The 21,254-nt window shown below is 40.3% G+C and overlaps 2 protein-coding genes across 2 annotated transcripts in view; both read left to right on the plus strand.

Annotated features, from left to right (window-relative positions):
* Positions 1 to 202: 202 nt before the first annotated feature.
* On the plus strand, positions 203 to 20,397 carry LOC119518521 (zinc finger protein 19-like). Its single transcript, XM_037815723.1, has 5 exons — positions 203 to 222; positions 5,727 to 5,791; positions 9,611 to 9,737; positions 10,308 to 10,421; positions 18,453 to 20,397. The coding sequence occupies exons 2-5, from the start codon at positions 5,759 to 5,761 to the stop codon at positions 19,352 to 19,354; spliced, it is 1,176 nt and encodes a 391-aa protein (XP_037671651.1). The 5' UTR covers positions 203 to 222; positions 5,727 to 5,758; the 3' UTR covers positions 19,355 to 20,397.
* The window catches only part of ZNF19 (zinc finger protein 19), a 28,986-nt gene continuing 18,039 nt past the window's right edge, over positions 10,308 to 21,254 (plus strand). The window contains 1 exon segment of the mRNA XM_037815720.1: positions 10,308 to 10,421. The gene's annotated coding sequence lies outside the window, so the exon portion shown is untranslated.

Genomic DNA, 21,254 nt, shown 5'->3' on the forward strand with positions numbered 1-21,254 from the left:
TTCTGCCCCATCCGAAGATGGAACGGGCGATTCACAGGAGGTTCCAGATCAAGAAGGTCCATCTAAGAGGAAGTCACTACCTTCTCATAGAGGATCAGCCTAGGGGTAAGCAAGAGAACCACCGAGACGCTTGCACGTCCTAGAGAGGAAGAACCAATGGCCCAAGAGCGACGTAACCAATGATGACGCACTTCCGGAGCGTCGCACCGCCCGCCGCCTGAGGTGAGTGCGGGTGGGGAAGGAGTTTATTCTGCGTCCCATCCTGGTGTCCTTCCCACTTCTTCGAGAATCTGCTTCTTTGTTTCCTGGGGCTGCCGGGAAGCCGAGCACGCGGATGGAGTCGGGGTGGTGGCATCTGTACCTGGGATTGCAGAGGCGATCTGTGGTGCAGTCCTGCCCTCCTTATATTCCTTCACTCCAGCTTTGGGAAATGGGGACTGTGACTGTGGGCCGCCTAGTGGAAGGGGTGTCCCTCCATTAGACGCGGTCACAGAGACTTTCCATTCATTTAGTCCGTTACCTATCTAGCGCTAAGTGCAGTGTTGTTCTAGGTTCTGGAGATGCAACTGTGAGTGAGACAGATTCAGGGAACTTTCAATCAAATGGGAAAGTCACATATTAAGTCTGATCATCCCTTTACCCCTGCTCATAACCCTCTAGTGGCGCCCCACGGTTTTAGGCTGAAGACTTGTTCTTAACGTTCACAAGACCCTGCGTGGTCTGGCATCTTACTGCTTCTTCACCCTCATCTTGCAGCCACCTCCGCTTGGTTCTACTACAGCGTCCTTGGCCTTTTATTTCTAGAACACGTGATTCCTTTGGTGAAGATGCACTCTTTTGACCTAGTTAATAACTCTTCTTAAGTCATCCTCGACTAGGGCAGTTCACTTTGGTTTCCTTACAATTTACCTCTTCGTGGGTTTTTCAGACCACCATATACCTTTTCTAGCACTTAAAGTTGTAATCTTACAGTTATTTGAATCAAGTTACACAAGAACAAGATTTGTATTCCTTCAGTGTTTGACTCCCTAGTGCTAACCACATTGTCTATCACAGAGTATACCTCAATAAATATTTGTTAAATGAAAAAACAAATAACTTTGTAATTACAATATGAAATACCAGTTTAAAGAGAGTACATGCCCAGCGGAACAGATTTAATTTGGATCCTCCAGGATATTACTTTGAAATTGAGATCTGAAGAGTGGTTAGAAGTGAACTGAAGAGGGGCAGTTTGAGGAAGGCTGTCAGAAGCAGGGGAGATAGCGGGTGCTAGGATCCTGAGTTGGGACCCGATATTTTATTTAATACTGGCTCTGTGATCTTTATTCTAATTAAAAAAGTAGTAACATATTTCTCATAAAATTTGGGAAATACCAAAATAGCACAAGGAAAAAATAAAAATAAATAAAACCACCATCATGGTGAATTTTTGCTTTATAGCCCTCTAAGTAAACATATGTAATTCTTACACAATTGAAAATTGTAATGTTTGTATTTTTACAATCATTTTTTTCATTTACTGCATTTTAGTATTTTCCCATTTTGTGAAGTATTTCCCAACATGATTTGTAATAGCTACCTTATTTTTTCTCATTTGTACCAAATTGTTGGATAGTTAAGTTTGTATATTTTTTGTTATTAGAAATAACTCTGCAGTTAATGTTTCTGAGCAGAAATCTTTGGGCACATCTCAGATGAATTCCCCGTCTTGGAATTTGTAAAAGTTTATTTTAAATTTAACTACTTAAACAAATTTAAACATTACTACATGTAATGTAAGAAAAAAATTTCCTAAGACTATATGGTAAAAAATAAATCTTGCTCTCTAGTTAGATGCTGAGTTGCATTCTCCAGAGGTAACCACTAAATAACAGTTTTCTAAATGGGAGCAAATCTCACACAATGTTCTGAACATGGCATTTTATACTTAACAGTGTAAATAAGAACATTCTTAAGTGAGATTTTCCTCAGAAAAAGATATAACGATTTTCACTCTTGCTTGCTGTTTGATTTTGTAAGGATTTAGGATATTATCTATTTTTTGCTTGCTATAGATGTAGTTTCCCAATTTGCCTTTGGTTTTTCCTTAATTTTTAAAATCAAAAGCTTAAATTGAGTTTAATTTATCATTCTAAGAGTTTCCTCTTTGCTTCTTTGTCATTTGCCATTTGTCATCACTGTATTGAAACTGCTCTTGCTAGTTTTCTTTGTACCCCAGGGTGGAATGATTCATTTCTGTGCTCCTTTAATCCTTCTTTTGTTTTAGGCACTCAAAATTTTGATGCGTTTGTAATTATTTCAATGTATGATAGGAGATAAAGAATCCAATTATATATTTTTTCCTCAGATAGTTAGCCAGTAGTCCCAGTATCATTCATGGATTCCCTACTGATTTGGAATGCCATCTGTTATGGCCCAGGAGGCTTTGCTTGTTCAATGGCCAAAGAAGACACCGGGCATTTTCTGATACATGAACTTTTATTCAGGGCTTACCAACGGGGTTGTCAGATTCCAGAAAAAGAATCTAGTATATAGAAGGAATTTATGACCTAGGGACCCCACAGCTTATCTCAGAAAAACCAGGTGCGACATAAACTAAAGGTTAAAGGCTGTTCAAGGCTGTTCTGGCCATGGTGGTGCCTCAACCCCCAGGGAGTGGATAAGGCAAGATCAGATATGCCCATAAGATGAACAACCAGAAAGGCCTGCTCTCCCTAGATAGATGACACAGCTACATTTCAAAGAAGAATAATGCTTAAAACCCTAGCAAACAATCAGCCTAGAAATTGATAGGCACTCACCCAGTTGAGGGACAGGACACATTCAGCAGGCACCCTTCCCCCCCAACACCCTCCCATCCCAACGTGGGTTTTTCCTTTAAAAAATGCTGCTCTCAGATGGAGAGCTGGAGCCATTTTCTTTCTTTCTTTTTGCTGGCTCCCACCTGGTTTCTTCCTCTACTAAACCTTAAACTCTCTACTTAAACTATGACTCACTGCATTGTGTGGTTTCCTGAATGACTCCAACCTAACAAGGGTGAGAAGTTGTGAAGAGATCATGACAGCTCTCTTACACCGTGCGGGCATCGCATTTGCAGGGAAGTTGACTGCACAATTAAAGAGGATAGCAAAGAGATTCCTAAGGATGGGAGAACATAGGTGCAGGAACAGAGTCCTATGACATGGGAGTGATGCAGGAAGGAGAGAATTATAGGACGGGGCTTTGTAAATAACCCAAGAGTGATAACACTTGGGAGCCAGGAAGCAGGTAGACTAGATTAACATTTGACAGTTGGAGGCCTGGGGTACATTTACATCTTGCTCTTTTGTGAGATCAAGTTTCTCACCTCCTGCTTACTTCCCATTTCACATTTTAAAGTTACATTTTAGGATTAATTTACCCTTTTCTCTTTACTGGCTTACAAAGCTGATAGGTTAAACATTAGCTGCCTAGGTCACACAGACTACTGTGCGCCAAGGTCTACAGGCCTGTTCTGTTCAGGCCAGGGTCTACCACACCATCTTTACATGATACTTAATACTTTAGTCTCTTTGTGAAATTTAAATTCAGTTAATTGGTCTCTCTGTTTTTGTGTCAGTCTGCTTTACTTGTTAAACATTTAACATCTGATATTGTAAATTTTATCTTTTGTGTTTTCCTTTTTAATTTAAATTTCCATGGTTATTCTTCACTATTCTACCATATCAACTTAAGAACCACTTTTTCGGGTTTCTAAGGAAATTCTGTTCATAATTTGCTTGAAAGCAATATTGATTAGTTGTTAAGAGCATGACCTTTGAAGTCTGGAAAACTTGGTTTAAAATCCAAGTTTGACCATCTGTTCTTTATGTGAACTTGATAGAGTCTCTTAATCTCTTAGCTTCTGTTTACTTGTTTTTTGATAGAGTGAGAGAGAGAGAGAGAAGCAATATATAAATCTCATGTAAAGGAATGTTGTGAGGACTAAGTGAGATGTGTATAAAACATTTAGCATAGTTCTGAGTACATACAAGCTCTGAATAAAAGGTAGTTAATATTAATTTTGTAGATTTTTATGAAGGAAAATTGACATTTAAAAAAAAAATTTTATGTTTTCCACCCAGGAATGTAACCAAGGAGTAAGGATTTAATGAATGATTATAACTACTGAATCATATAAATAGTCTTTTTCCTTTCTATTTTATTAGAGTAGACAGAGAGGAAATTCTCAAAATCTCTGAACTGTGATCCACTGCCCTGATTTCTGTTAATGATTGTAAAAGCCCTTATCTTGTGCCTTTGTGGTTGTAAAAGCTGTTACTTCCTTTATCCCTTTTTTTACTTTAGAAATTTGTGAGGGAGAAGCCCTAATGCTAATGGAGGAACTAGAATCAGCTCAAAACCAACCCTTAACTGGTTCCAGCACAGTTTCACTTCTTTTCATTTGTAAATTGTTTCTGCCTATCGCTGCTATTGAGATGATAGCTCTGTCTCCCTTTCTGCTTATACTTGCCGTTGAAATTGTAATGACTTCATCTCCCCTTGTTAGAATCCATTAAAACCTTGAACTCCCTAGACCAGGAGACAGATTTTTTGGGCAGATAAGCCATCTGCTCTTCTGCTTCGTGCCTAGCAATAAACTCTCTCTCTTTGAAACCCTGTACCTGGTGTCTCTGGAATTGGTCATTTGAGTGCATCTGGCAGAGAATCCACTGCCTTTGTCAGATAACAGAAACATGTTTTGCCTCTTCATGTATTCATTTATGCTTCTCAGCAATATTTTATAATTTTCTTTATATAGGTTTAATGTGCTTCTTGTAAAATTTATTTTTTGTTTGTTTGGTTTTAATTTGTGTACTTTTTTGCTGTACCATATTGTTTAACCCAGGAGAGAAAGCATTACTTGGTGGTTATGAATACGGATCTTGTGACCTAAGATAAATTTATGTCTCTCTCCTTGTTTTGGTAAAATGAGGACAATAGTATTACATATCCCCTAGTATTATAATTCATGTCAATAAAGTGCCAATCTCTGAGGCTTGCACATTGTAAGTCTTCAGTGATTGTTACTGTAACTGAATTTTTTAGTATAATCTTAAAATTATAAGCAAGCAGGAAATTATAAGTTAACCTTAAAATGTAACCCAAAGCAGCTTTTAAATGTAATCTTAAAACGGGAAGTAGGCAGTGGGTGAAAACCTTTGGTCTCACAAAAGAGCAAGATGTGAAGTCTGCAACAATATGTAAATGTAAAGTTTGCAACTTTCACAGGTGTCACCTAGTTCCTAAAGGAAATAGGAAATAACTAAATTACTGAAATCCTCCAAACCTTTGTTACATGTTAACTAAAACGATTAACTCTCTTTGTCCAGCTCTAATGAGTTTAGCCAATTAAAGAATCACTTTGGGGTGACTGCCCCAAACCCTCCAGCTATAGATAAGCCTTTCATCTATCATGATTATCTCTCTTTGTCTCTGAACCTGCATAAAAACCAACTGAAGAAACACATCTGAGAGGCAGATTTGGGAAAACTTCCCCTGTCTCCCACTGGCATAAACCTTTTTTCCTTCTCAGCCTGGTTCGGTGTGAATTCTTTGGCTGCCCTGAGTGATGAACCCAGATTTGGGAAGTGACCCTTCTACATTAGCTGTTGTTATTAGCAGCTAACACAAGTTTACAGGTTTAAAGGAAAGCCTTTGACTGGGCTGGGCTCACTCTGGGTTCTCTTTGCTTCTTCCCTCAGCCCCTGCCCTTCCCTGAGAGGGAGCCCAGGTGATGGCAGCCATGCCGCTGACAACCCGGTACCAGGTGAGCTGTGGGCCCCTCAGGTGAGCCTCAGAGTTGTGATTTGAAGGAATGGGGGATGATTGTGGCCAGTCTTAGAGCCAGAGTAGTAGGAAAACCCTTGTTGACTCCCTGCATTGGGACTGAATGTGGGGAAAGAGACTGATGGGGAGTGGCTGAGCCTCCAGAGGCTTTAGGGTCCCTGAAGCGCTGGATGGAGACGGGATAGAGTGACCTGGGAAGGAGAAGTCTAGTCTCCCACACTCTGAAGATTCTGCTGAGCCAGAGAGTCCCCAGATTCCGAAGCTCCCCCAGCAGAGGGATCTGAGAGGATGAGGGACTCAGGCTGGTGCTCTTGGTTATCCAGGTTATGCTGGGAGAGTTCAGGATCAGCAGGGTCACCAGGTTTTTGGGGATCAGGGATGTAGAGGCAGAAGGAGAGCAGGAAGAAGACAAGAAAAAGGAACCCATACCACTCTTCCTCCAAAAAGAGGGCTTAAGTTGGGGATCCAGGATCAAAGAGGGAAAGAATGGATCAAGGAAGGGCACATAAATGTCTTTCTTGAGAGTCAGCCCTGCTAGCTGAGGGAACAGCACACCGTGATATGAAAAATAGGTAGTAGGAAATCTAATTTAGATTAGGTTAGATTAGATTTTCCATCAACCTTGAGCCAGTCACATAACCTCTTTGCACCTCATCTGACTTCATAGTAAAATGGCAATAATGTCATTCATTCCCAAGCTAAGGAGAAAGATTTTGCCAAATGCCTTTCAGCTTTGCACACCGATGAATTGCTAGTGCTGCTTGATTGCCTTTTCTTGGGGCTTCCCTGTCTAGCCTCTTAGCATGATTGTATTCCAAGTTCCAATTCCAGATTGTCCACTGTCTTTGAGCTCCCTCCCTTTAATATCACATTGCCTGTAGTTATTTTAGATTATTTGTTTTTCTTATTCCTTTGTTTTTTGTTTTGTTTGAATTTTTTTAATTTTTTGATAAAGTAGAAAAAGCTATTAAAAATTAGCTTCAATGTAGTTATTTTAGGTTATTTGGTTTTTCTTATTCCTTTGATTATGGTTTGTTAATTTTCTTGGGATATGGTAAGAACATGTTGGAAGCAAAGTAGTTATTTTAGGTTATTTGTTTTTCTTAATCCTTTGCTTTGTTTTGTTTGAAATGTGGGTTTGTGTGTGTGTGTGTGTGTTGGTTTCTTTTAATTTTTCGATAAATAAAGTTTAAAAATTAAAAAAATATATCACATTGCCTATTAGCCTAACCTTAGTACATCAGAGTTGCAAATTCATTGTCATCTTTGTAACTTGCATACCCCTCCTGCATCTCCTACCAGTTGCTGGTATCTCCAGATCACCATCCTGGTCACTCTGTTTTTAGATTTCTGAGCCATTGTTGACACTTCACGCTCCCTGATGACATTGCCCATTTAATCCAAGTCCTATTGTTCCTGCTTCAGTGCTCATTTGTCTCCTCCTTTGTACAACTCTTCTGATTTTATCAGCCATCTCCTAGGATATTGTTAGTAGAGCTTTCCAGCTTCTTGCCTGTAGAGCTCAGGCTAGGATGTTGGATTAAGCTTGTGAGTTGTGTAACTGAGATGTTAGGATTTAAGGACTGATTATGATTACTGAATCATTATATAGATATTCCTTTTTTACTTTCTGGTGTATTAGAGTACACAGAGGGAAATACCTGAAACCTGAACTGTAATCCAACTGCCTTGATCTGATAGTGATTGTATAGCCTTTATTTTGTGCCCTTGTGATTCTAAAAAACTTTGTGACTAACCTTCACTTGTACCCGTTTATCCAGTTTTTCGACTTCAAAATCTTATAATCACTACAGACAGCCCCTAATGTTTATTAATGAAGGGTCTTGGGTCAGCCCAGAAGTAACCCACCCCAAGTCCAAAGTTACCTTGATAACTGAAGCGTATCTAACCAAAATGGGTCCACCTGACATGCGCAATCGCTTAGACTTTAACCTACAAGTCACCTATGCCTCATTATAATACTAAAAATCATGCCCGTCATCATGTTAAGGCCGCCATTTTCTTACATACGTTCTGTGGCTAAGCATGTAATCAATCTGTGTGTGCTCAATGATTAGATTATATCTAATTACATTATCTAGGGCCATTGTACTCATTATCTTAAAACCTGCCCATCTTTTGATGCTGTAAAACTATCAGAATTATTGCAGTTTAGGAAGACAGACTTTGGACTGATAGGCCATCTATTCTTCTGCTTTGTGCCTAGCAATAAACTCTTTCTTTGAAATCCCAGTGTCTCAGGAATTGGTCATTGGAGTGCATTGGGCAGAAGAATCCACTGCCTTCATCTGGTAACAGTTGTGTGGTGATCCATTCAAGTGTTTTAACCAAGCAGTTGACAGGGTCAGGGTTGGCATTTTATAAAGATCATTTTGTGCTTGATGAAAAATGAACTTGGGGAATGAGCCTGGACGTAGGGACTATTGCAGTGGTTCATGTAACGGTTGTTATGGACTTGATTAGGTGGTGATTGATAGTGGTGAGTAGGATTCAGTTACAAGAAATATCTAGGAGATAAAATTGGCAGGATTTGATTACTGACTGCTTGTCAGAAAAGAGCAGTGACTAGGGGAATAGTTAAGAATGATTCTCAAGTTTCTGGCATAGAAGATCAGGCTAAAAATGGTGCTACTAACTGAGAAAGAGAATGCAATTAATAGCCAGCATCACGTTTGAACATTTACATTTGTTTCTCCCTGTGCTGAGTAGTTCATATGAATTAGGAGGAGCCAATTTAGGGTGGGAGATGAGTTCCGTATTGGATGGTGACTTGGGTGTATTAGGAAAATAACTGGTGTGAGGGTCTAGTGTGAGGGAGTCTGAGATGCTGCTGTCACTGGTACAGACCGCATGAGAGCTTGGAGTGAGGAGATGGGAGGATTTTCACCGTACAAGGTTGATACCAAAGGCCAAGGAGATGAGAATGACCAGGGCATGGTGCTTCTGGGAAGATGGAGGGATGGTTGGCAGGGACATTTGGTTGACAGAGGACTAGTTATCTTAGAGGTGTAAAGAGAAGCAGCTGAAGAGCTACCTAGAAGCAATTAGAATTAGAAAGCACCTTCTCCTAGGAAGACCATCTGTTGCTGAGTGGGTTCTAGGCAGTACCGACTTCCTCTCTGCTGGAGGTGCTCAAGCAAAGGCAGCACAGGGGGCTGAGTGGTCTAAGAGGGTTCAACCATCAGCTGAGGATTGAGAGGACAGAGGCCCATCTGGACAAACTATGACTATTCTTGGTAGGTGGGAATGAGAGGTGGGGTAGGTCAGGCAGATGTGGAAATGCATGAGGGCTCTGTGAGTGCCAGGGGCAGGATGGGTGGGCTGGTCCCTCAGTTGGTGAAGTGGGAATCAGCACTGGGGTTGGGGGGGGGGTGGTGTCTTGAGATGTTACCAGTGAGAAGGGCAGAGACCAATCCCCTGCTCATAAGTAGAGAGTCTGACAGACTAGAAGGGCATATGCAAAAATGAAGAGGTTTTGCTTCAAGAAAGTGAACTTGTAAAAGACTTTCTGGGTTCCAGTTTTTCTATAATGTTATACTGCTTTTGTAATAGTAAATTTTGTGTGCAAGTAGAAGCTCCTCTGATGGTGAAAGGAGTTTCAGATTTTATGGTTGTAGATGCAGTCATTCAGCTAGCATTCTTGTCCATGTCTTTTTACCCTTTCTTCATTTCCCAACCCTCCCGGACCATGCCCCAAGCCCTCTTACTGTCGCCTCTGTCCCATACTGTGGCCCTGAGCCAGGGATTGGCTCTGGGGCAGAAGGAATCTTTGTTTTAGGAGGTGGTGACCTTCGAGGACGTGGCTGTGTATTTCACCCGGACAGAATGGGCTGTCCTTGATCCTGCACAGAGAGCCCTGTACCGGGAAGTGATGCTGGAGAATTATGGGAACTTGACTTCCCTGGGTAAGGCCACTTTGCCTTTGGGACTCAGACTTATAGGACAAGGGGTAGGGGTGGATTGTGGCACAAATCTAACAACCTTCCACTTATTTCCACGGACAGAGACTCCTAATCCCTCAGCCCCAGAGTATGTTGGGTGGGGAGGGAGAAGCCTGAGGCTAGTTTGGGTCTGATGTAGGTTTGGCTTTTCTCTGGTGAGAGCCCTTGTCAGTAAAATAGGCTCTGTGCAGGGCACACTGCAAAAGAAATATCTTCTGTTGAAATGCTCAGCTTCAACCCTCCCAGTGGTCTGAGGAAGACTTCCATTACTCCTTCCCTGTGTTTGTGTATGCCTCATAGGATCTTATTAGCTAACACTCTTTGAGTGACTTTCTAGGAAGAGATCACAAATGCTGTTTCCTCTTGATCAAAATCTCCTTGGGCTTCCCCACACTCCAGCCCCCTTCGATGAGCCTTCTTTCACTGAGCTGTTTTGGTTTTCCTGTCTTGACCCTGCAGACACAGGCTACCAGGGGCCTTGGGAACACTAATGTAAGACTCCACCTTCAGCCCTGTTTTCTTCCCCATTTTCAGGATACCCAGTTTGCAAACTTGCCTTGATCTCACTTCTGGAGGGAGGGGATTTGTCTTGGGGCCTGGAGGCACAGGAAGATCCACCCACAGAAAGGACCAAAGACATCTACAAAGGTAAGGGATGCCAGTTCAGAACCAGCACCCAGAGAGCTTTACAGAATAGTGTATTTCAGAATGCTCCATGCTGTGCAGAATTTGAATAAAATAGATAATTTCTGCTAACAGGTAAAATTTGAAACCTTTCCCACAAATCCTTTTTTTTAAACTTTATTGATATGCAATTTATATATCATGAAGGTCACCTGTTTAAAGTGTACAATTCAGTGGTTTTTAGTATATTTCCAGAGTTGTGCAATTGTCACCATAATCTAATTTTATAACATTTTCATCATCCCCAAAAAAAAAGAACCACACACCCACTAGCAGTGACTGCATATTACTTCCTTCCCCATCCCTTGGCAACCATTACTTGCTGTCTCTGTAGATTTGCCTGTTCTGCAAAGTTTCATATAAATGAGATCTTACACTATGTGGTCTTTTGTGACTGGCTTCTTTCACTTAGCATAATGTTTTGAAGGTTCATCCCTTGTAGCATGTGTTAGAATTTCATTCCTTTTTTACAGCTGAATAATATTCCACTGTATAGGTATGCCACGTTTTGTTTATCCATTCATCATTTGATGGATATTGGGTTGTTTCTACTTTTGGGCTATTATGAAGAGTCACGTATAAGTTTTGTGTGGACATACATTTCCATTTCTCTTGGGGATGTACCGAGGAACCTAGATGTGGAACTGCTGGATCATTTCAACTCTATGTTTAACATTTTAACTCAACTCTTGACTCCTGTATGTTTATTGAGTTCATTGCCTACCTTAGTGGCCCTCCTTCCTTGGGCAGGATGAATTGATATGGGGCAGTTGTTTTTTTAAATTAAACTTTTTATTTGGAGATCATTATAGATTCACATATAGTTATAAGAAATTATACAGAATTCGATCCAGCGATTGCACTCCTCGGTATATACCCGGAAGATCGGAAAGCAGTGACACGAACAGATATCTGCACGCCAATGTTCATAGCAGCATTATTCACAATTGCCAAGAGATGGAAACAACCCAAATGTCCTTCAACAGATGAGTGGATAAATAAAATGTGGTATATACACACGATGGAATACTACGCGGCAGTAAGAAGGAACGATCTGGTGAAACATATGACAACATGGATGAACCTTGAAGACATAATGCTGAGCGAAATAAGCCAGGCACAAAAAGAGAAATATTATATGCTACCACTAATGTGAACTTTGAAAAATGTAAAACAAATGGTTTATAATGTAGAATGTAGGGGAACTAGCAGTAGAGAGCAATTAAGGAAGGGGGAACAATAATCCAGGAAGAACAGATAAGCTATTTAACGTTCTGGGGATGCCCAGAAATGACTATGGTCTGTTAATTTCTGATGGTTGTAGTAGGAACAAGTTCACTGAAATGTTGCTATATTATGTAACTTTCTTGGGGTAAAGTAGGAACATGTTGGAAGTTAAGCAGTTATCTTAGGTTAGTTGTCTTTTTCTTACTCCCTTGCTATGGTCTCTTTGAAATGCTCTTTTATTGTATGTTTGTTTTCTTTTAACTTTTTTTTTCATACAGGTGATTTGAAAAAAGAAGGGAAAGTTAAAAAAAAAAAAAGAAAAAAGACAAACAAGGGAAAAAAAAAAAAAAAAAAAATATGTAGTGCCCCCTTGAGGAGCCTGTGGAGAATGCAGGGGTATTCGCCTACCCCACCACCATGGTTGCTAACATGACCACAGACATAGGGGACTGGTGGTTTGATGGGTTGAGCCCTCTACCATAAGTTTTACCCTTGGGAAGACGGTTGCTGCAAAGGAGAGGCTAGGCCTCCCTGTATTTGTGCCTAAGAGTCTCCTCCTGAATGCCTCTTTGTTGCTCAGATGTGGCCCTCTCTCTCTGGCTAAGCCAACTTGAAAGGTGAAATCACTGCCCTCCCCCCTACGTGGGATCAGACACCCAGGGAAGTGAATCTCCCTGGCAACGTGGAATATGACTCCCAGGGAGGAATGTAGACCTGGCACCGTGGGACGGAGAACATCTTCTTGACCAAAAGGGGGATGTGAAAGGAAATGAAATAAGCTTCAGTGGCAGAGAGATTCCAAAAGGAGCCGAGAGGTCACTCTGGTGGGCACTCTTATGCACACTTTAGACAACCCTTTTTAGGTTCTAAAGAATTGGGGTAGCTGGTGGTGGATACCTGAAACTATCAAACTACAACCCAGAACCCATGAATCTCGAAGACAGTTGTATAAAAATGTAGCTTATGAGGGGTGACAATGGGATTGGGAAAGCCATAAGGACCAAACACCACTTTGTCTAGTTTATGGATGGATGTGTAGAAAAGTAGGGGAGGGAAACAGACAGACAAAGGTACCCAGTGTTCTTTTTTACTTCAATTGCTCTTTTTCACTCTAATTATTATTCTTGTTATTTTTGTGTGTGTGCTAATGAAGGTGTCAGGGATTGATTTAGGTGATGAATGTACAACTATGTAATGGTACTGTAAACAATCGAAAGTACAATTTGTTTTGTATGACTGCGTGGTATGTGAATATATCTCAATAAAATGATGATTTAATAAAAAAAAAAAAAAAAAAAAGAAATTATACAGAGAGATCCCATATACCTTTCATCCATTTTCCTCCATCTAGGAAAACTGTGGTATATATCACAACCAGGAAATTGACATTGATATAATCCACTGATTTTGTTCAGCTATTACCAGTTTTACATGTACTCATTTTTGTGTGTTTGGGTGTGTATTTAGTTCTATGTATTTTATCACACATATAGGTTTGTTTCCACTACTGCAGTCAAGATAACAGAACAGTTCCAAATGTCACATAGATCCCTTGTGCTGCCCTTTTATAACCACATCCTCCCTGTTCCCATCCCCCTTCTCAATCCCTGGTAACCACTAATCCATTCTCCATCTTTATAAATGTATCATATAAAGATTGTTATGTCAATGGACTGATACAGGATGTAATTTTGGGAGATTTTTTTCTCACTCAGAATAATTCCCTTGAGAGCCATCTAGTTGTTGCATTTATCCGGAGTTCATTCTTTTCTATTATTGATTAGTATCTCATAGTATAGATTCTCCAGAGTTTAACTGTTCACCCATTGAAGGACATCTGGGCCATTTTTAGTTTGGGGTTATTGTGAACAAAGCTACTATGAACATTTGTGTACAGATTTTTGCATGAACATAAGTTTTCATTTCTGTGGGCTAAGCGTCAGAGATTACAAGTGCTCAAACATGTGGTAATTGCATATTTAATTTGATAAGAAACTGCCAAACTGTTTTCCAGAGTGGCTGTACCATTTTACAGTCCCACCAGCAATGCATGAATGACCCAGTTTCTCCACATCCTCAGTAGCATTTGGTGTTGTCCCTATTTTTTATTTCCGCCACTCTGACAGGTGCATAATGATAGCTCGTTGTGATTTTAATTTGCATTTCCCTAATGGCTAATGATGTTGAATCTCTTTTCTCATCTGTATATCCCCTTCAGTAAAATGTCTGTTTCTGCCTCTGCCCATTTCCTAATTGGATTGTTTTCTTTTTTTTAATGTTGCATTTTGAGAATTATTTTATATTTTAGATACTAGGCCTTTGTCATATATGTGGTTTGCAAGTTTTTGAGCATTTACCATGTGCCAAACTTTGTTCAAGAAGCTCTGGAGCATAGTTGATATAGAGACAGATGTAAAGAGGTGAAAAAGAGGGCATGTGTTAAGTGCCGTTAACGTGGTAAGTGGTATATAAGCGGTGGGCTGTGGGAGCACAGCATAAGGAATGGTTAGAGTTATTCCAATTTTAGAAGATTAAGTGACATTCCTTCTGTGGGAGGGCCTTTTGTTCTGAGTTTAACAGATAAGAATGGTTTACAGATGGGGAAGAAAAGGAAGATAGTCTGACCTGAGGAGGAGAGTAGAAGATGCAATATAAATCCTTGTGAAGAGATTTATGGTCTAATGTACAGAAGAATCACTTGGGGAGTGTATTTAAAATGTATGTTTCCAGAGCCCACCTGCAAACATTCTTCCATCTTTTCTGGCAGGCAGTACCAAAGCATGAAGCTTAGGACTGAAAGCCTAATGCATGGGATCAGGACATGGGAGAGCAGGCAAGACAGAAGGTAGAGCAGGGGCAGTGACCTCACCACAGTGACCTTGCTTCTAGGAACACAGACCCCTAATTGCTGTGCTTAGAAACCTTAACTCCCTAATTCCACTTAGTGTGCCTTGTTTGGGCTGAAGGAAAGGCAAGGCACAACCCTGTTGCATTATTATTATTACATTGCTCTTAAGGACTCTGGAGGTACACTCTCTGGTGGGACAGGGGGTATGTGGGGATAGAAAGGATTGTGAGAAGTGTCAAGGTAGCATTGACAGAGCTGAGCTGTCAGCGCGGGAATGAGTCAGTAGGGAAGTCGTGCTCTAGGAACAGCTTTTGTGGTGAGGATGACACACTAGATTTACCATGTGAAGTTTGAGGCTTTTGGGTATAGCAGGGTGTTGAGGATGCAGGTGTATAATCTTGGGGTGAGATGAGGTCTGGAATTTTACACAGGGTGTCAAAAGTCTGGATACATAGGCAAATAGACATAAAAGGTATCCAGGACATTGTCAATCTATTAAAAAATATTATTACCTACATTTCCAGACTTTATGGCCACTCTGCATGTGTGAGAGTCCTCTGTATCAGTAGTTCTCAAAGGGGAGCGATTTTGCCCCTTGGGACATTTAGCAATATCTGGAGACATTTGGGTTGTCTAAATTGGGGATGGGGCTGCAGTTTTAGCAGGGATGCTACTAAACATCATGCAATGCAGAGGACTGCCTCTCTACGCTCCTCAGCAAAGAATTATCTGGCCCAAAATGTCAGTAGTGCTGAGGTTGAGAAACCCTGCTCAACATAAAGGACTCTGAAATATCCCTTGGATAGAGAAGAGATGGGGGCAGGAACAGACTCTTAAAGAATATTTACGATTAAGGAGAGAGAGGAGGAAGTAGAGAAAATTAAGTAGAGGAGCACCACCAAAAAAAGAAGAATGAAACTAAAACAGAGGGTGGGAGGATTTTCAAAGGTAATGTTCAGAGAATAAGGCAGTTGAGGGGTAAATTGGAGGTGAACATGTTGAGGCAGCACTTATAGATCCTTATTTTGTAAAGTTTAGGAGTGAAAGGAAAGATTGCAAATACTAGCTGTAAGGCAACGTTTTATAAACATTTTTTACTGTGACCCACAGTCAGAAATACATTTTATGTCACAACACGAAATATACTGCCATAGGTAACTGAAACCAAAGCTTCAGATTCAGTGTTTACCTTTACTGTGCCCTCTGACCTCTGGTGTTTTCTCTGTGATTCTCTATTCAAATATTGTCACATCTATTTCACCTTTTAAAATTTTCTGCTTACAATCTGCTACATTTATTTCATGACCCACCACTAGTGGTTCTCAAACAATTAAAAAGACAAATACTACTCTGGGAAAGATAACTATCTTCAAGTGGACTGGAATATCTAATGTAAGAGAAGGTCAAAGGTGAGAAGGGGAGAGGATGAACCTGATAGAGCCTATCCTAGAAGACGGGAAGAACTGGCATTATTGTGAGTAGAGAGGGAGCCTTAAAGAGTAGGAGATGGTGTAACCAAGAAGTTAGGATTTAAGGGATGAATATGATTACGGAATCATTATATAGATATTCCTTTTTTACTTTGTGGTATATTAGAGTAGACAGAGGGAAATACCTGAAATCTCTGAACTGTAATCCAGCTGCCTTAATCTCTGATAATTGTATAGCCTTTATCTTGTGCCCTTGTGGTTGTAAAAATCTTGTGACTGACCTTCACCTGTACCCATTTTATCAAGTTTTTTGACTTTGGAGGCTTGTGATCACTAAAGACAGCCCCTAATGTTTATTAATGAAGGGCCTTGGGCCAGCCCCAAAGTAACCCACCCCAATTCCAAAGTTATCTTGATAACCAAAGCTGGATCTAATCAAGATGGGCTTGCCTGACATGCACAGTTGCTTAGACTTTAACCCATAGGTGACCAATGCTTCATTATGTTACTAAAAATCATGCCCGTTACCATATTAAGGCCGCCATTTTCTTACATATGTTCTGTGACTAAGCATGTAATCAGTGTACGCATGCTCAATAATTAGATCACCTCTAATTACATCATCTAGAGCTATTGTGCTCGTTATCCTGAAACTTGCCCATCTTTTGATACTATAAAACTATCAGAATTACTGTAGTTCAGGGAGACAGATTTTTAGGCCAATAGGCCGTTTGATCTGCTTTGTGCTGAGCAATAAAGTCTTTCTGTCTTTGAAACCCTTGTTTCCCAGGAATTGGTCATTTTACCTTATTGGGCAGAGTATTCACCACTTTTGTCTGGAATCAGTGGGAGCAGGACTGGTGAAAAATCTCTGCCGTGTGAAGTGGAGGGTGTGGTTGAGGAAGCACCTTTTGGGCAGCCTTGGTTTTCACAGCAAGGAAAAGGTGATGCTGATTGGAGAGTTAAGTGAGGGGGTAACTGGGGCTTTAGGAAAAATGGTGATGGCTTGGAAGAAGGATCAATATGAATGATAGGATTATAAGGCAGCAGGAAGGTGGGGATTTCTTTATCATCTACTTTCATCTTGATTTTGTGACCCTTCTTGCCAAGCAGCAAAGAGAAAGGTAAATGAGAGCTGACTTCCAAGCATCCCATTGTTTTGGTCATTATTTTTCAGACTGTTTTTTTTCTTGCTCACTACCAGTTTCAGCTGTTTCCCTGCTCCTGTTTCCCAACACTTCCTTTCTAAATAATTCCACTCCTCTAATTCACACACGTGGGCAAGTTGATTCACAAGATTAATAAGCAGAGAAATTCCCACGTAACCCCACTCACTGTTAAAGTAGAACTTGTAAGCCATGATGTTATAAAATGTTATTTTTGAGGGAAAACAATTTTATTATTGCAGCACATAAGTTGTATGCCTATCTTACACAGAGTAATAAATATTTTATTCAATCATTTACTTAATATATTTGTTGAGCCCTTACTGTGTACAGAAACTTTTCTAGGCACTGGGGACATAGCAGGAAAGAAAATGAAGTCACTGCTGCCATTGAGCTTTTGTTCTTTTGGTTTAAGATGAAGGAAAGCTAATTTGTGAAGCAAAGGAAAAATAAAACAAGCTTTTAGCACAGAGCTTTATTTTGCAAAAGGCATAAAAATGCTAGTATCTTGTTTTAACATACAAATATTGTTTAACAAAAGAATACACACTGACAAAAATCAACACTTAAATACGAAATTTAACTCCAAGTTTAAAAAAAATGGTTTGAATTTAAACTAATTTAAGATGTTATCCAGTCTTTAGCTATACAAATGCCATTCATGGAACAGTCTGTTTCTCAGCTTAGGTTTTTCTTTTTCTCAAAATGAGCAAGGTTTTTGTGCAGTTTCAGTGTTTAAGCAACTGTGTTCTTCCCTTTCCAAACAATCTAGAAGACAATTGCTGCTCAGTTTTGGTTTACAGACACTTTTGAGTCTGCCAGCAGTATATAAGTGCAACAGTTTCTAATAGTTATAGGTTGTACACTGATTTTTGTAGCCCATCTGTGAGACTATGGTTAAGAACCCTTGGTCTAGGTAATTACTAACATACCAGGGTGATGTCCTCTAAGCACTCATCCTTTCTGCCATGCCACATCCCAGTGCCTTCAGTGTTCAGTATCCCTAGACTTTTGGAAAATATGCAGGACGTGGATTCAGTTACCAGGAACTCACAAGTTATTAGGTATACATAGGTCTGGAAAGGCTTAAGAAGAAATCTTGGATAGTGTAGTGACCTGGAGTTCAAAATCTAGGTTCTCCTGTTTTATTTCTACCAATTTCTACTTCTGTGATATTCAGCACTTCCATTTTAATAGCTTTATATTTCTGGCAGGCTGACTTGGAGGTTGAAATGATCATCTCTGAAGGCCCTATAATTTTGATGCACTGTTGTTTCTAGTGTAATTCTCAAGTGGCACTTGTGTTTTCTATTTCTTATGTCAGATGCAGAGACCAACATTGACTATGAATCCACATCAACACAGGGAATTTCTGAAGAAAGAGACATGATGATATCATGTGTGCTCCAAAACAGTGAACTGGAGAAGCACCAGGAAATCCCCACAGTGAAAAATATTAGAGGAAAGGATGAGAGAATCTACTGTGCAAGGAAACCGTTCAGATGCGAGGAGTGTGGGAGATGCTTCAGTTATTTTTCTTACTATATTAGACACCAGAGGATCCACACTGGGGAGAAACCCTTTGAATGTAATGAGTGTGGAAAAGCCTTTAATGGCAATTCTTCAATAATTCGGCATCAGAGAATCCACACTGGAGAGAAGCCCTATCGGTGTGAGGAGTGTGGGAAAGCCTTTAATAATAGTGCAAATTTGATCAGGCATCAGAGAATCCACAGTGGGGATAGACCCTATCACTGTAATGAGTGTGGAAATAGCTTTCCCAGTAGTTCTGAGTTTGTTATACATCAGAGAGTCCACACTGGGGAGAAACCCTATGTGTGTTATGAGTGTGGAAAAGCTTTTGCTGTTAAATGGACATTAAGTCGGCATCAGAGAATCCACAGTGGGGATAGACCCTATCACTGTAAGGAGTGTGGAAATGGTTTTCCCAGTAGTTCTGAGTTGGTTATACATCAGAGAGTCCACACTGGGGAGAAACCCTATAAGTGTAATCAGTGTGGAAAAGCTTTTGTTGTTAAATCAGCATTAAGTCGGCATCAGAGGATCCACAGTGGAGAGAAACCTTATGAATGTAGCAAGTGTGGGAAAGCCTTTAGGACATCCTCCCAACTTCGTCGTCATGAGTATGCCCACCCTGGAGAGAAGCCCGTGCTGGAGCTTGGTTCTTTTGGCCTCCCAGCATTCTTTACCCCCTTTTCATGGTAATACTGCCATATTTTGGGGGAGGAAACTACTCTTCCTCCACTCAGTGATTCACGTGGTTTAGATGGGGCTCTATCCCCCACTGCAGGGGTAGAATATATGGCCTAGACTAGCCCATCCACCCTGTTCCTTCCGTCTAGCTGCAGTAATGGGTTCAGGTGACCCAAGTTGATCTGATCTGAATGGACCCTATGACCAGGCAAATCCTGCCAAGAAGCATCATTCTTTTTCTGCTGGATTTGTTTGTTAGCCTTGATACACATGAAGACTGAGAATGAAGCCATTCCTTCGGATGACAAACTGAGAGATGGAGAAAGCAACTTCTGGATTTTTTAAGTAATATGAAACAATAAATTCCTTTTTTTTTTTTCTTAAGTAGTTTTGAGTAGGGTTTTCTGCCACTTGTAACAGAATCTTTACTGATACAAAGTCATTTCAGTGTCTCAAATGTTTCAAAGCCTGCAGAGTTAACAGACCTGATTTGGCATCCTGGAGTTGTACCATGAAGAACATTTCATATGCTAATGTGTCAGAAAGGATGTGGCTATAATTCAGATGGTTCACATAGAGGCAAACACTCTTAAGTATCATAAATGTGGGAAAGCCATGAACACTCAATTGAGCCATGTCAATGTTTAAGTATCCCAAATGGATGGAAATGACAACAATTGAAGCACTGTAATGAAATTCTTTCAAGTTGTTAAAAAACCAAGTATCAGTGAATATTCTGTAGGGAAGATGAATGTATTAAATAGAAAACCTTTAAAAAGTTTTTATTTCCTATTCAGTTCCTAACAGAAATGGATGCTAGATTTTATATCATTTTCGATCCTTCAAAATGATGTTTCTTTTTTGACCTACTTTTGTAATTAATGAATGTTTTTCTTAATACTGAATCATTCTTATGTTCTTACAATTTAGTTGGATGTGACGTTTTAAATTTCTTTCAAAATTGCAGGATTGTATTTGTTAACAAGTTTAGGATATTGGCATCTATATTCGTAAATGTGATTGCCCTGTAATTTATTTCCCATCTTTTTTTTTTTATTAAATTCAGTTTTATTGAAATACATTCACACACCATACAATCATCCATGGTATACAATCCACTGTCCACAGTATGATAACATAGTTATGCGTTCATCACCACAATCTATCTCTGAACATTTTCCTTACATCAGAAAGAACCAGAACAAGAATAAAAAATAAAAGTGAAAAAAGAACACCCAAATCATCCCCCATCCCACCCCATTTGTCCTTTAGTTTGTATCCCCATTTTTCTACTCATCCATACACTAGATAAAGGGGGTGTGATCCACAAGGTCTTCACAATCACACTGTCACCCCTTGTAATCTACATTATTATATGATTGTCTTCAGGAGTCCAGACTGCTGGGTTGGAGTTTGGTAGTTTCAGGTATTTACTTCTAGCTATTCCAATACATTAAAACCTAAGAGGTGTTATCTATACAGTGCATAAGAATGTCCACCAGAGTGACCTGTCGACTCCATTTGAAATCTCTCAGCCACTGAAACTATTTCATCTCATACTTTTGCATCCCCCTTTTGGTCAAGAAGATACTCTCACTCCCACGATGCCGGGTCCACATTCATCCCCGGGAGTCATATTCTGCATTGCCAGGGAGATTTACAACCCTGGGAGTCGGGTCCCACGTAGGGGGGAGGGCAGCGAGTTCACCTGTCGAGATGGTTCAGTTGGAGAGAGAGGGCCACATCTTAGCAACAAAGAGGTACTCAGGGGGAGACTCTTAGGCACAATTACATGCAAGTTTAGACTCTCCTTTGCAGTAACGAGCTTCCTAAGGGGAAGTCCCATGCTCAAGGGCTCAGCACATCAAACCGCCAGTCCCAATGTTTGTGACAACATCAGCACCAGTCCAGG

The sequence above is a fragment of the Choloepus didactylus genome, chromosome 22 (genome assembly GCF_015220235.1).
Source record: "Choloepus didactylus isolate mChoDid1 chromosome 22, mChoDid1.pri, whole genome shotgun sequence".
NCBI lineage: Eukaryota > Metazoa > Chordata > Mammalia > Pilosa > Megalonychidae > Choloepus > Choloepus didactylus.

Coding starts and splice junctions, on each gene's coding strand:
- LOC119518521 (XM_037815723.1), top strand. CDS start 5,759: ATGGCAGCCATGCCGCTGACAACCCGGTACCAG. Junction 9,738..10,307: donor TGGGAACTTGACTTCCCTGG/GTAAGGCCACTT, acceptor CCCCATTTTCAG/GATACCCAGTTTGCAAACTT. Junction 10,422..18,452: donor GACCAAAGACATCTACAAAG/GTAAGGGATGCC, acceptor TTCTTATGTCAG/ATGCAGAGACCAACATTGAC.